Source organism: Mesocricetus auratus, unplaced genomic scaffold, assembly GCF_017639785.1.
Source record: "Mesocricetus auratus isolate SY011 unplaced genomic scaffold, BCM_Maur_2.0 Super-Scaffold_100062, whole genome shotgun sequence".
Classification (NCBI taxonomy): Eukaryota; Metazoa; Chordata; class Mammalia; order Rodentia; family Cricetidae; genus Mesocricetus; species Mesocricetus auratus.
In genome coordinates, this window is record NW_024429234.1 from 1,137,572 (window position 1) to 1,151,653 (window position 14,082).

Sequence of the window (14,082 nt, forward strand, 5' to 3'; positions counted from 1 at the left end):
ACTCATACAGGAAAAGAAGCCAGAATTTCCAGGATCCGGTCAAGCTCTAGAGAGCTGCGGGGTAAGAGGTCTGTGGAAGAGAAGGGAGCCAAGGTGAGAGAACGCAGGCTGTCTTGAAAAACAGTTCATCCTTTAACCCAGTGAGGCTTCCGTAAAGGATACAGAGGGAAGGCCAATAGCAGAATGGATTTATAATTCACAGCCTGAGACCGCACAGAGCCACTGCCATGGCTTCTTGCAGCTAATTTGAGCCAATTAATTAGATTATAGACTAAATTTGAAACATCACCCTATGCAGAGAAAATTATCTTTTCATGAGATGATTAAAAAATGACTATCAGTAACTCTCAGATCACTGATGCTAGAATTAATTATCAAAGCAAAAGACAGTAATGGATTATATCTTTGAGTCATTAACAATGCTCTGAATATCATTAGTGTATTTATCTGACGACTGATAAAAACCTGTAGAAAGCCATGTTTGCCATCCTAGTCTCTCCAGACATTAAATCTATCCAGTATTAACTACCTGGATGGCTGGGCAGAGTCTCCCACGTCAGCTCCTGGCCTGAGCCTGCTCTTGGTAATTTGGGAGGGATGGCCTATGGGGTTCCTCAGCTCTTCCAGGGTTGCTTGGGCTCTCGGAAAAGGCTAGTAGGAACTGTGTTGGACATGTAGATACCCTTGAGTCTCCTGGGATAACTCTGAGAAATAGGACACAACAGCCCATTCCCCCAAGTCAGGGCCATAGCAACTACTCATTTGACAAAGGAAATAGCGCTCACAGGTTTGGTGATAAGCTAGGTCACATCATCACTTAAGGACAGAGCTTAACTAACTGAGACCTCCAATGTCACCCGTTCTTGGTTCCCTTAGCCCAGTTAATCTTAAACAGTGCTGGGGCTTCCAGAAAAGAAAATTCCTGTGGCTCAAACAGGCTCCTACTGGCTCAAAAGCAAAGAAGGGATCAGGAGAGGTGTATTCCCATCATGGCCACAGCCAGGAATGTCAAGACCAGCATTAGGATAGAAAGGAAGTGGGAACTGGTTAGCCCAAGGTGGAGACAGCCTGTAACAGATAGTGGAGGGCCTCTGCTCACTAGGGACTCTTCCTTCTGGCGAGGCCCTTTGTGGAGCCACAAGATAGGCAGGTCTTAAACCCAGGTTTGGTCTCCCTTTTCCCTCTTACGTTGTGGAGAGTATGGCTCCACATGCCAGGGCTGGCCTAAGACTTCATCTTGTTTCCCTTCTGCCTGATAGGGTCTTGGAGAGCGAGGAAGGCCGAAGGGAGTATCTGGCCTTCCCTACCAGCAAGAGCCCAGGGGCTGGGCAGAAGGGGCGGAAGGACCTGCTGAAGGGCAATGGCCGACGCATTGACTACATGCTGCATGCTGAGGAGGGGCTGTGCCCTGACTGGAAGGCTGTGAGTCTGAGACTGGTCCCTGGAGCCCCATATAGTACTTTGAACCCATCCCTCAGTCCCTGCTCCCTTAAAATGAGAGCCATCATTTTCAGAGCCAACCCTAGCTCAGTTGGCCCATATAGAACCTCCCACCACAGGCTGTCATTTCCTCCCCCAAAACTTCCCTTTACAGAACATCCTCTCTGGAGCTAAACAGAATGTCTTCTACCCTTTCTCCCAACCTAGGAGGTGGAAGAATTCAGTTTTATCACCCAGCTATCCGGCCTGACCGACCACCTCCCTGTGGCCATGCGGCTGATGGTATCTGCAGGGGAAGAGGAGGCATAGACCAGCCGTGCCACTGGCATGTCAAGAAGTGGGGCCTCTGCCAGCCCTTCAAGACACAGTCCATGCCTGGGCTGTGTCTCCTCCATTGAGCACCTAGTGCTGGGAGAAGGAGGGCAGGGGACAGGACAGAGCCTGTCAGTCCCCTGGAAGCCTGGAAGCCAGGCTGCTCTGTGCCTCCGGGCCATCTCTAAGAACAGAGGACTCAGGCCAGTCTGGGAGCCCCTGGCTGCCTAACCAGTGCCATTCTTTCCAATCACGATTTTCTACAGATCTACACAGCACAACATAGTTTGTAACCCAAGGGTTAGTATGAGGACTGGGTTTGTGTACTCTTTGTATCTCTTCTCAAGCTTTGTCCAGGGTTCATTACTTTTGTCTGCTGCCAATGTCGTCTCGCATGCCTACACCCTCGCACGCACGCTGCCCTGCCCGCATGCCATGTGCCACACTGTAGCACCCAGACCCCTTGCTCGGGCCTCCCCCAAGGCCAAACTCCAAACACAATCAGAAACAGCCAAAGAAGCACTTCCTGGGCACAGCTGCCAGCTCCCCACCTCCAGCGTGGTGGGGATATGGAGGCTGCCATTACCTGCCAGCCCAGGGCTCTTCCCAGGGTCTTGCATTCAAGGGCGATTACATTTTAAAAAAGAAAACAAAATGTTAAACACAATCACCCTTCACTTAGGGTCTGTAAGTCACTGGGTAGAGCTGTGTTCTTCCCCAGCCCACACGGCAGGGTCCAGCTGCATCTGGCCACCCCAGCAGCGCCTGCAGGAAACTAACACCGCTGTGGGGCCAGAACAGGAAGTCCAGAAGAGGGCATCACTTTTACACAAAGGGGACTCAGAACATAAAGAAAGGGGGGGAGGGCTGATTTTGAAAATGACAGGTTTGTAGCTTCTTGTATCCAAGCCCCTTGGGTTCAACCTTTTCCTGAGGACTCCTCATCCATGTGTGGCTGAGCTCAGGAACCACTTGCCTACCCCCAAGTTGGGCTGAACTCTGGCGTCCCAGGCCCACTCTCCTAATAGCTGCTCCAGCCAATGCCATGTCTGGGAGGGCACCCAAGATGAAGTGGCAGGAAGCTACGATGTAGAGAATGGCTTCTTTACCAGTGAAGCTCAGGCGGCCAGTCCACCAGCCACTGCTTGTCAGGGCAGGGGTGATTCCAGACAGCATCCCGAAGCCACTCTTGCCACTGTGTGACCAGAGCCAGCCCAAGCTCGGCATAGTTAGGCTGCCGGAAGCCCCCTGTTCTCCACCTGCTCCTGCTCAGGGTGCCCAAGACAGCACTGACTGCCCACCTACCTTCAGGGAGCAGAGGCTGATCCCTGACTATAAAGGGAAGATGACTGTCTCAGGGTACTGAGCTCCAATTTGAGGACTGTTTCTGACACTCTGACAACCCCACTGATCTCTTCAAAGTGCCCTATCTTGTATCCAGCCCGGCTCAAGGCCAACTCTGCCTGGTGAGAATGGAGGAAGCATCAGGCCCCTGCTGTTGGGACCTCTAAATGCTGGTGCCCTGAAGCTGTGCCTTGTCACCCATTAAGTAGCAAAAAGGAGCAAGAAGAGGGGTACACATCCAACAAGATGCCAGACCGTGTGCTGGGGTGATCTTTCAAAGCACAGGCAGAACAGGCAGCTTGGCACTAGGGTATGAATAGCTGGTGACACGGGTCTGTCTGAACCTTTTGGCCTGGAGAGTCCTGACCCCATGTTCCAGTGTCCAGAGCTAGGGCAGCCTTGCAGGGTTCTTTGCTGTGCCCTTCCACTGCCAGGGTCTCGCCTCCCCCGGTAATCTGGAAAGGCCCCCTGGAATGAAAGGTCCCGCTCCCAGAGACAACCAGGATTCTGTTCATGCAGGGTACCACTGGGCAAGTCCAATCCCTATACCAATGGCACTGTGTCTGAGGAGAGTAGACAAAGCCAAGGCCAGGGTCCCTAAACCTGGGTTAGGGTAACATGTTTGGAGTCAGAGCCACATGCTTCTCTCCTTCCCAACTCCCAGGGCGGCCTTAGGCAAGTGATACTGCCCCGTGCCTCTGTCATCTTGTTATTACAATGCCACCTCTACATAGACAAGTTCTGGAGTCCAGAGGACAGCCTGCCTTCCAGCTCCCCTACACATCTCTCAGCACTGAGGCCATGGCCATCTGCCACACATTTCGTTGTGGTTTGCCTGTGGACTCAGGACTTGTGTACTGCCAGGCCTTTCTATTTCAACTTTTAAAAAAGAAAAGACATTTCCAGGATTCCAGATTCTGTGACAACTAAGGCCTAGACAGGGGCAATTACAGGGATCACTTGAATCCCAAGCGCAGCTCTACCTGCCCAGGACCCCTCAAGGGAAGTGTTAGGTAAGTGCGCTAGCTTAGGAAGGACCATTCATTCATCTTTATTTGTCCAAAACCACCTGGAGTTTTAAGTATGAATATTAACCTTGATGCTTTTTAACTATTGTATTAACTTGCTCAGATTTAGAAATACTGTTTTAAAAGAAAAAGAAGAAACTTTTTTAATTTCTGTATTGTATCCTCATGGGACATTAGGGGTTTTATATGGTAAGATACCTAAGGTTTTGGTAAAACATTATCAAATATATATCCAGACGATTCTTCCCAAGAAGAAAAACAATCTTTATGCCTGATTTAAAAAAATGTTGAAAAGAGGTGGATTTTTCCTTTATGGTGCTGAAAGGAAGATGGAGAATGATGAGAAAATAAAACTGTGAGGCTCAAGGCTGGCACTCTGGTTCTGTACTTATTTGCTCGACAAACTGGGAAGGGCCTATGGATTTCCAGAGTCGATATCATCCTGTGGGCTTTGGGGAGTGACTATGGGGAACATAGTCCTGAAATGCTAGGGATTTAGCCGCCGAGGTTCTACTACTGGGTCCCTCCCAAGTCATCTCAGAATTGAGAGGTCGTCAGCAAGCGTATGGGAGAGAAGTGGCAGGACGGGACAAGCCTGTGGCCGACTGGGGAATCTGTACTTTCTGCTTCCGCAAGGATAGACCATCAGAGCAAGGGCCTTCAGACAGACACAGGGAAAGACCACTCTCCTCGTTTTCTTTCCAGTGGCTTTCCACAGGGAACTGCTTGACCCCGGTGGCAAGTCTCACAGCTTAGCAGGCACTGAGGTGAGATACCCAAATGATTATGAATGTGGCCTAGTCCTCTAACCCAGGTCTTACCAGGATCACAAAGCCCCAAGGAAGTCCCTAGAAGGCCATTCTCTAAGCAGAGACCTGGAGATTCCTAGAAAGCAGACAGGCTGGGTAGGTTCCAGATAAGTGGGCAGTCCTACCTTAGTCCAAGTGAAGGTTGTTCCTCAGTTCTCCTCCAAATAGGACAGGAAGCATTACTATACCAGAGCTTTCTTAACTCTCAGAACCACAAACCATTCTCCCTGGTTGCTTCAGAACTCTTAAATCAGTCACCAGCCTATGCTGCCTGCCACACCTGATGCTGTGAACCAGCAGCACTAAGACACAAAACACAAGAGGTCTCCTCTGTGTAGGTGCCAAGTAGGTGCATGCAAAGAAGTAAGCTCTTGGCCTCCCTTCTCCATTGAGCCCCAAGCCATTCAGAGTCTGCAGCCTACTGGCCATTTAATTTCTCAACAAGGGAATTAGTTCACGGTGTCTGCAAGCCTAAACTCCATGGTGATGTCTCCAGTGAGGGGGTGAAACTCCACAGCATAGCTGACTGACTGAGGGCTATCCAGAGGCACTCTGGGATCCACTGTGGTGCTGAGGAAGTAGACGGCTTGCTTGCAGTGGGGGTTCCAGCAGCAGTCCCCCTGCAGGATGAGTAGCAAAAGGGTGGGAAGGGTCCCTGGCACCCAAGCCACCTTTCCAGCCCATGTAACTAACAGTGGGAAGTAACCTGGGTCACTTGGGAGTTAGCTGACCTGAAGGGCAGAGACCAGGGATACTCAGAGCACAGGGGTACACTTGTGAGCCTGGTGCCCACAGTACTACCTTGTCTTCCAAAGGGTTCATGAGGCCGGTGCTGACTGTGCTGTCTGGAGTCAGATGATATTCCATCCACAGGACAGCCCCATGGCTCTTCCCAGGTCTGGGGAGTATAGACTCAAACAGTCACACAGACACAGATAAGTCCAACCAACACATCCTTCCGCTTTCCCGAGACCTCTACCACTCTCATCCCTCCCAGTGAGGAGTCTGTGTACTCTTCCCCCGTGTAGATAAAGCCTAGACAGAAAAGGTTGGGCCAGAGCAGCCACAGCTCTCAACTCCACACTCCTCACAGCCTGAGCACAGAAACCTGGGCACGGCTGTTGCCAGGGTATGACAATGAAGACTACCTGGGCAGTGGCATCTGTCCTGCCCTTGCTGCTTGTCGCTGTCGTAAAAAACTCTCTGAGCTCTGGGCACACGGCTCCCTTAGGTAAGGGGCGCTGTGAATGGTGCTGGGCTGGGTGGGGTCTCCCACACCTTGCAGCAAGTGGCCCTCACCAATCCTGACCTGCTTTAACTCCCAAGAGAATTCAGGAAAATGGGCCAGTGGGTAACCATAGTAACCAACGCTTGCCTGCAGCTGGATACAATAAGGAGCCACGGGTAGGGAGGTAAGCAAGGCCCACTCCAGTTCTCCTTCACCAGCACATGTCCAGAGGCTGTGGGACCCTCCAGAGTACAAAAGATGGCGGGACGGAAGGACACATCCTGGGCCAAGAGTAAGAGTCTCCAGGCTGTTTTCCCTCACCATGTGTGGTCAGTGAGTCCTCTGTTGTCTTCACCCCACAACTTGCCGCAGCTTTCACTCACCGTCTCAGTTCCATGGAGCCCTCAGCACGCACAGGCTGCTGGGGCACAGGCTGCTGGAAATCAAAGGTCAGAATCTGCTGAGGCTCAGAGAGGCTGCGGCAGGGGTATTCCCACAATGGGTGGGGCTCTGCTTCTCTGTTCTCTCGAAAATCCAGGGAGTGCTAGAGGAGAAGAGGACAGATCTGTAGAGATGAACTGCAGTCATCCATGGTCACCCTCATTTCTGTGACCCAGTACTCCTGTGAAACTGCAGTCATATGGAAGACCAAGTTGTCACTGTAAGGAAAAAGGGCCAGCCAAAGAAATACACCCTGGCCCTAAAACTAGAGCCAAAAACCTAAAAAGGACCAGTGAAGGAAACACACTTTGGCCCTGAAACCAGAGCTAAATCTGTCCCTAAACCTGAGCAGAAAACTAACCAATCCCTGAGCAGGAGCTCTAGCCATACTAAGTTCAAGGACTGAAATCTGACCAATCGCCACCCTGGAAAACTCTGCCCCTGAGAAGCCCTATATAAACCCTGTGCCTGTTCAGCTTCTGGCTGTTCAGGCTGCCCAGCTATCCTCTGCCACCCTGGCAAAGCCACTCTCCTGGATTCTTCTCTCCCAATAAATCTCTTGAATGAGGTTTGGGTGAAGACCTTCTTTTGCCAGAGCAGAGACGTCCCTGGGTGGAGCAGAGCTGGGGAAACCTTTCCCTGGCAAAGCTAAGTGGGTACACTTGCTCTCCGGGGTACAGGAGCTGAACTGTAACAACTTCACCGGGGGAGCGGGAGCAGAGCTGATACACTGGAGAAGCCTTTACTGAAGCAAGACTGTAAGCTGCTATGCTTACTGTGACCTGTGGGAGTCCTTGGCTCCCGTGTGCTAGATTGCCTTTCCATCCAAGCTGTAACACTCAGTGTTCTTTGGTTCCCAACTGCCAGAACCCTCTCCATCCAATCCCATCCGATCTGTCGAAGCACTTACAGTCTCAACACTGGGCACCTGGTCATAACAACCAGCTTCTCCCTTTCCTGTCCATCCATTAGAAGGCCACTCCACCTCCCTAAGTCCTAGCCTCCTTTTCAAACAGGGATGACAACGCCTACTCTTGACCTATTCTGAGGACCAAATGTCTTTGTTGAGGAAGAACAAAAAAAAAGAAGGTAGGCATTCACTCACCTCTCACCAACACTGCCCACTGAAGGGCTCTAGCAGGCCCGGGCATGGTCACACAGACAGCCTTGACCTTCCCCAATTCCTTCTGCCTTGCTAAACTGTAGATTACATTCCTAAATGTCTATTCCCATATCTGGCCACTTTCTCCTCCTGGGGCTGACCATCAAGGTCCAGCTATCAAAGTATTGAAGCCCAGCAATCAAAAGTCCCTTTGGCTGCCCTAATTAACATACCCAATCAAAACAAACCAACTTATCCTAACATGGGGTTTCCTTTTCTCCTATCTTTGTCCCTCCAGGACAAATGTCCCTCCCCCCTCCCTCTTGTTCCTTTTCCCTTCTCCCTGACCCTCTATCTCTTGTCTTCATCTCTTGTTCCCTGCCCTTTGCCCCTCTGAGACAAATACATCTCCTTTGTGCTGAGAACTTGGTCTTGGTGATTCCAGTCCTTTTCACCCACTACCATGATAGCACTCTAACGGAGCTCAGAAGCAAGGAAAATGGACATGTCAATAAGCCTGGGAAAAGCACTAGTACCTAGGTGAGAACAGGCTGTGTGGCCAGAAGCAGGACAGAGAAGCTACCTAGAGGTGACTGTAGGCAGAAGACTGGAAGCCAAAAGGCTGGAAGTAGGACATGAACAAGAGTCGAGCAGGAAGGAGACGCAGTGGCCCCACAGGGGACCTCAAGAGGTTGGGTACAGACCTTTCGTGCAGGATGATGGAGCCCTGTAAGATGTACATTTCCTTAGACACCACGTAGAGGAAGGCCGAAGTGGGAGAGGTAGGAAGCCATAGACCAGTGTGTTTCTGACAAGGTTGGCAGCAGAAATCTGACTTGGAGACTCCCTGGCAACCTGACCAGGAGGGGGCCAGGTCTAGATGAGTGGACAGACAGAGTACTGGGGAGGCAGGAAAGTCACAAGGCCTGATGGGACCCAGTAGAGCTGTCTGCCTCTATAAACCATCTCACTACGTAAACCAAGCTGGTCTTGAATTCAGAGATCCTTCTGCTTCTGCCTCCAGGGTGCTGGGATTAAAGCCAGGGGCCACCATACCCTACAACTATCTTCTTCAAGATTTATTTTTAATAGTTTAAATTGCATGTGTGTTGGGGGGGGCTCACATACCACAGAGGCCAGAGGTGTCAGATTCCCCTGGAACTAAAATTACAAGCAGCTGTGAACCATCCAACATGGGTGCTTGGACCTGAATTAGGGTCCTCTGAAAGGCGCTCTCAGGAGAAATGGGCCCATTACCCAGGCTGTAGACTGGCAATGCAGAGTCAGGAATAAGAGTTGAAGGAGACCAGAGACATGACAGCTCAGAGGATGGCAGAGTGAGAGGAGGCCAACCTTGAGCCAGAAAGATAAGTGGCCAGATGTGGCAGGGGGACCCAGAGCAATGTCTCAACACAAAGATGTCTAGGAACATTAATAGTCTGTAGAGAAGGCAAGATACAAATGGAAAACACCCATAAGGTTACTTTAAAAATATGAAGAAAAAAAAAGCAACCCATATTGACATAGAGAACAGTCTCTATCTAGTTACAAGTTGAGCTCCACTCTCTTTTCTCTCTGTGTGAATATGAATTTTCAAGAATATAAATGGGCCACTGTTTTTACCCTTATCCTGTGAACTCACCCTGTGAGTTCAGCTCAATCCCTACAAAGGCAAAGTCCACTGTTGCTGTCATGACATGTTTCCAGGGGACATAGGTCCTGTGGATCACCCACTCTAGTTGGACACCAGGGAACTGGCAACATCTATTACATAACCTTGCAGAGATCTCCTTATAACTCCCTCTAGCACTCTTCTCTGGGGTACAGTGTCCAAAATGAAAAAGGCTGCAACAGAAAGTGCGGGTCAGTCACTTGTGGAAAGGCTGTCCCAACAGAAGACACGTTTCCTGGCACTAGCAGGGTAGGCCCGTCAGTGACATTCAAGTCCAATCCAAACATTAGAGCATGGGGCTGTGCATGGGGCTGCTACCATGCAGTGGTTCTCTGGTTGATGCTGGGGGGGGGGGGGGACAAACAAATGGCAGCACTGCCTCACACCCGAAACAGAAGCTCTCTCTCTGTGCATGCTATTTATGCTGCCCACATCCGGTACCTGCCAGAGGTTTATGGCCCTGAAGAAATATGTCTGGAACAAGACTCAGAGCTGTATTCTTGTCTATGTTTTCAGTGACTCTAGAGATTGAGCTCCGGAGTACCCAGAGGCTAGACAGGTATTCTATCACTAAGCTACAGTCTTAGTCCCCTGCACCTTCTACCTCTAATTTGTTTTTAGGTTTTATTTTATTTTATTTTATGTGTATGGGTGTTTTGTCTACATGTATGTCTGTAACACTTGCATGCCTAGAATTCATGGAAGCTAGACAGGAACATCATGTCCCTGGAACTAGAGTTGTGAGTGCTGGGAATCAAACACCAGTCCTCTGGAAGAGCAACCAGTGCTCCTAAACAGTGAGCCATCTCTCCAGCCCTTAAGGTTTTTGTTTTATTCTTCAATTTTTTAAAAATTCTGAGGCAGTCTTGCTAAGTATCCTGGGCTGATGAACTTTCTACCCTCACCTCAGCTCCGACAGCATCACAGGCAACAGTCTGGCTCCTCCTGCTTACCTGAATCATGTCATCCATGATGCCCACATCAAAACCCTCGCAGTCACCACAAGGGCTCCGGATCCGCCACAAATCCTATGAAGGAAGAACCGTTCTGTGTTACAACTGGGCAGAAAAAAAAATGGCTACATGAATTCGGGTCAGGAGGAGAGCTGGTTGAGGTGACACAAAACTTCAGTTCCAATACTTGGGAGGTGAAGGTGTGTGGATATCTGTGAATTTGAGGCGGCACAGTGAGTTCCAGGCTAGCACTGACTCAAAACAAACAGAACCACAGGCATAGCTGTTCCTGTTTACCATAGACACAGACTCCCCCACACCCACCAGGAAAAAGGGACAAGGACCCTGAAGAACCAGAGTGGTTTGTGTAACAGACTCGTATAAGACTGTGCAAACTGACATGACACCAAGTCCCCTCCTGAGGAGACAATCAACCAGGCTTCTGCAAGTAGCCCTCTGGGGCCTGTGAACACTGCATAAAAGGACAGGAGCAGGCCCCAAAGCACTGTCTGGCCAGTCCATCTTCTATCCCTGCCTCTTGGGCCTGGGACTAAGCATCTCTTTCTATAGCGACTCTTTAGTCATGAGAGCCACAATCCATATGGAAATTCCATCAGATAAATAACACGGAAAAATGCCCAGAAATTAAGTGATGGAGCCATGAGGCTACCAACAAATAGAGCCATTCTCATAAAAGGAATATCAAATGTGATTCACTCTTCATTTCAGGTTCAAAGCGCTTCAAAATCCTTCCAATAAAAAAATGCCTTTTCCATTTAAAATGACTTAGTAACTGCGGTTCTGCTTTGATGAGAGAATTAAAATAAAGCTTTTCTATTTCTTCTTGCATAAAAAGTCCTCATCTCAGAATGCTCTAACAAACACAGCCTCCATTCTCTACAAGAGCATAGCTAGCTGCACAGCATGCCTCCTGAAACACTTAATTTATGTTTTTAATTATTCTGATAAGCCACAATTGTAAAATGACAACACACAGTCATTTCCATTTCTTATGTCAAATTACTGCGTTTTTAAAAACGCAGCCTCCTCCATTCCGTCCTGCAGCCACTGATGCAGAAAAGAAAGGCCCATCACCAGGACCCAAGCTGTTCCATCTGCACTCAAGGACTCTGAAGAACACAGCTTCCCCACCCTCCTTCGCTTTGGTGTTTTGCAAAGTCCTGGGTGGCCTACCCTGAATTCCACGATCATGGCATGCAGTGAGGCAGCCTGGGGCATCACCACAGCTCCAGGTTCCAGGTGCTGGTCCACGGAAGTACGGACATACCAGAAGTATAGGTTGTGCCATGGTAGCAGGCTGGTGCTGAAGAAAGGTTCACCCAGGAGGAGGGAGACCTGGCAGCCAGGACAGGAAGAAAGCAGATGTAAGGAGTGAAGCTGGCAATTGAGGGCAGCTCAGCAACTTCACAGGAACATGTAACAGGCCATTCACTTATTCATCCATCCATTCATTCATCCATTCATCCATACATTCAACACTCAGTCAACAAATGAGCATGCCCCTGAAGACACAAAGGATCGCAGAGTAGAAAACAATACAAACAACGGAGAGCGGTCTTCACGTGAAGGAAGCAAGGAATAGGTGCACGTAGAGCCTTCACAAAAGGTTTCCAGAACGGATCCTTCCAGTCCACAAACCAAATTGTTTTACCCCAGTAAGTCAGTACCAGATGAACAATGTGTCACCTTCACTGCAAATGTGGACTCTGGCAGCATGGTGCCTGGTAGACGACATTTCAGTCTACGTTTGTGGGATAAACTAATAGCTGTATGATTAGGAGTCAGGGAAGTCAAACAAATGGGCAGAGGCCAAGTGAAGATGTAAGTAAAAGCAAGGCCTTCTAGACATTTGTCAGAGAGGATGAAGAGGCCAGACCAGCCGAAATTCAAATGCTCACATAGCCAAAGAGACTCAACTTTTCCTGAAGGCAACAGGGGCTCCTACAAGCTTTAATCAGGGATTCAAAAGATAGAAGACGTGTATTTTAAAAGATCCTTCTGAGGACCATGAAGCATGCATGCAGAACTCTGCAAGTAAAGATGTGATTGGAGTATTCTAAGGGAATGCCTCAGCATTCAGGCTGATGTGTGGGTTGGGGTCAGAGTCTCAGTGAATGGGAACCAGAGGACATGCAATAGATGCAATGGAAGCCAGACCAGGGTTGGCCTTGAAACTTCCCTGCCCTTCACTCATACCCAGCATCAGGAACATCATACAGATGCCTTCTCTTACCATTTCATCATTTCTACCCAACAGGAACTTGGGAGTCCGGCCAGACTTATAACTTTAACTTTGTTCTAAATCTGCATGTTCTAAACCTACATCAAGAATGAGAGAGGAGGGGCTGGAGAGATGGCTTAGAGGTTAAGAGCACTTGACTGCTCTTCCAGAGGTCCTGTGTTCAATTCCCAGCAACTACATGGTGGCTCATAACCATCTGTAATGGGATTAGATCCCTTCTTCTGATGTACATGAAGACAGAGGACTCATATACATAAAATACATAAACAAATCTTTAAAAAAAGAATGAGAGAGGAAGAAGAGGAGGAGGAAAACATAATTGGACTTCAATGTTTAAAGTAGCACCATTCAAAATAGCCAAGGAATATCAATAGCACAAATGTCCATCAACGGTAAATGGAAAAATAAATGGTATATCCATATAATAGAGCACTGCTCAACAATAAAAAGATGATGCACTGACTTAGGTTACAACATGGATGCTCCCTGAATATTACATTAAATGAAAGAAGTCAGTTACAAAGGACCATATGTAGTATAATTTCATTTGTATGATTTGTCTAGAATAGGCAAACCCACACAGACAGAAAGTTAACTAGTATTGGTTTAGGGTTTGGGAGAACGTGAGTGTGACCACCAACAAAATTTAGGGTGATAAAAATGCCCTAAAGGTGACTTGGTAGTGGTTGCATACTTTAAAAATACACTCAACCATATACTTTAAGTGTGTGCTTTGTATACTGCATGATTACATCCCAAGCTGTCATTTTATAAAAGACATGAGGGAAAATAGACAAGAGACTTGAACAGATATTCAAGTAAGACTTATAAGTCTTATAAGCTTATGAGTACATGAGAAGATGTTCAATATTATTAGCTGTCATGAAAATACAAATAAATTAAAACTACAATGATATGCCAATGTGTTCCCACTAAAATGTCTACACTAAAAAGGAGAGAAAACCACAAAATGAATCTCACATACTGTTGTAGAAGTACAACCCAGCAACTATGAACAACAGTTTAGCGGCTTAAGAAGTTAACACAGCTAGCCATGGGGGCACATGTTTTTAATCCCAGCACTCAGGAGGCAGAGGTAAACAGAACTCTGTGAGATCAAGGTCAATCTAGTCTATATAACAACCCTTTCTCAAAACAAACAAAAGCCTGCAGGGAGCTGGTGCTTAGTAACCCCAGAATTCCTGGTGAGCAGCTGGGGGTGGGGGATGTAAAAAGATCTCAGCAGGAAGAATCCTTCAAAGAGGACTAGAATCCTTCAAAGGGGAAAAGGAGAGGTGGTCGGAACATCAACAAACTATCCTGCTCTCATTTGAGAGGCACAGGAGCCCAGCTCTATGCTCACTGGGCCTTTATACAAACCCTAACCCACCCTCATGCCGGTGAGGTCTCTGCTGGCCAAGTTACATGAGGGATATCACATTGCATTCAAGGTGACAATGCAGAGCTTAGGTCACCTTAAGGCTACTCTG

General features: G+C 48.5%; 2 protein-coding genes across 3 annotated transcripts in view; one reads left to right on the top strand and one right to left on the bottom strand.

Annotated features, from left to right (window-relative positions):
* Positions 1-4,498, top strand: part of Smpd3 (sphingomyelin phosphodiesterase 3) — an 85,347-nt gene extending 80,849 nt beyond the window's left edge. For both annotated transcript variants that reach the window (XM_005076321.4, XM_040736620.1), the window contains exons 9-10: positions 1,260-1,422; positions 1,648-4,498. In XM_005076321.4, the coding sequence (XP_005076378.1) occupies positions 1,260-1,422; positions 1,648-1,749 (265 nt within the window). In that variant the 3' untranslated portion in view covers positions 1,750-4,498. The remainder of the gene's footprint in view (positions 1-1,259; positions 1,423-1,647) is intronic.
* A 764-nt stretch (positions 4,499-5,262) lies between these two features.
* Prmt7 (protein arginine methyltransferase 7) overlaps positions 5,263-14,082 on the bottom strand; it is a 43,967-nt gene continuing 35,147 nt past the window's right edge. Inside the window, exons 14-18 of the mRNA XM_040736619.1 lie at positions 11,524-11,685; positions 10,330-10,404; positions 6,545-6,705; positions 5,735-5,831; positions 5,263-5,553 (exon numbers count right to left, since the gene is read on the bottom strand). Coding sequence (XP_040592553.1) covers positions 5,383-5,553; positions 5,735-5,831; positions 6,545-6,705; positions 10,330-10,404; positions 11,524-11,685 — 666 coding nt within the window. The 3' untranslated portion in view covers positions 5,263-5,382. The remainder of the gene's footprint in view (positions 5,554-5,734; positions 5,832-6,544; positions 6,706-10,329; positions 10,405-11,523; positions 11,686-14,082) is intronic.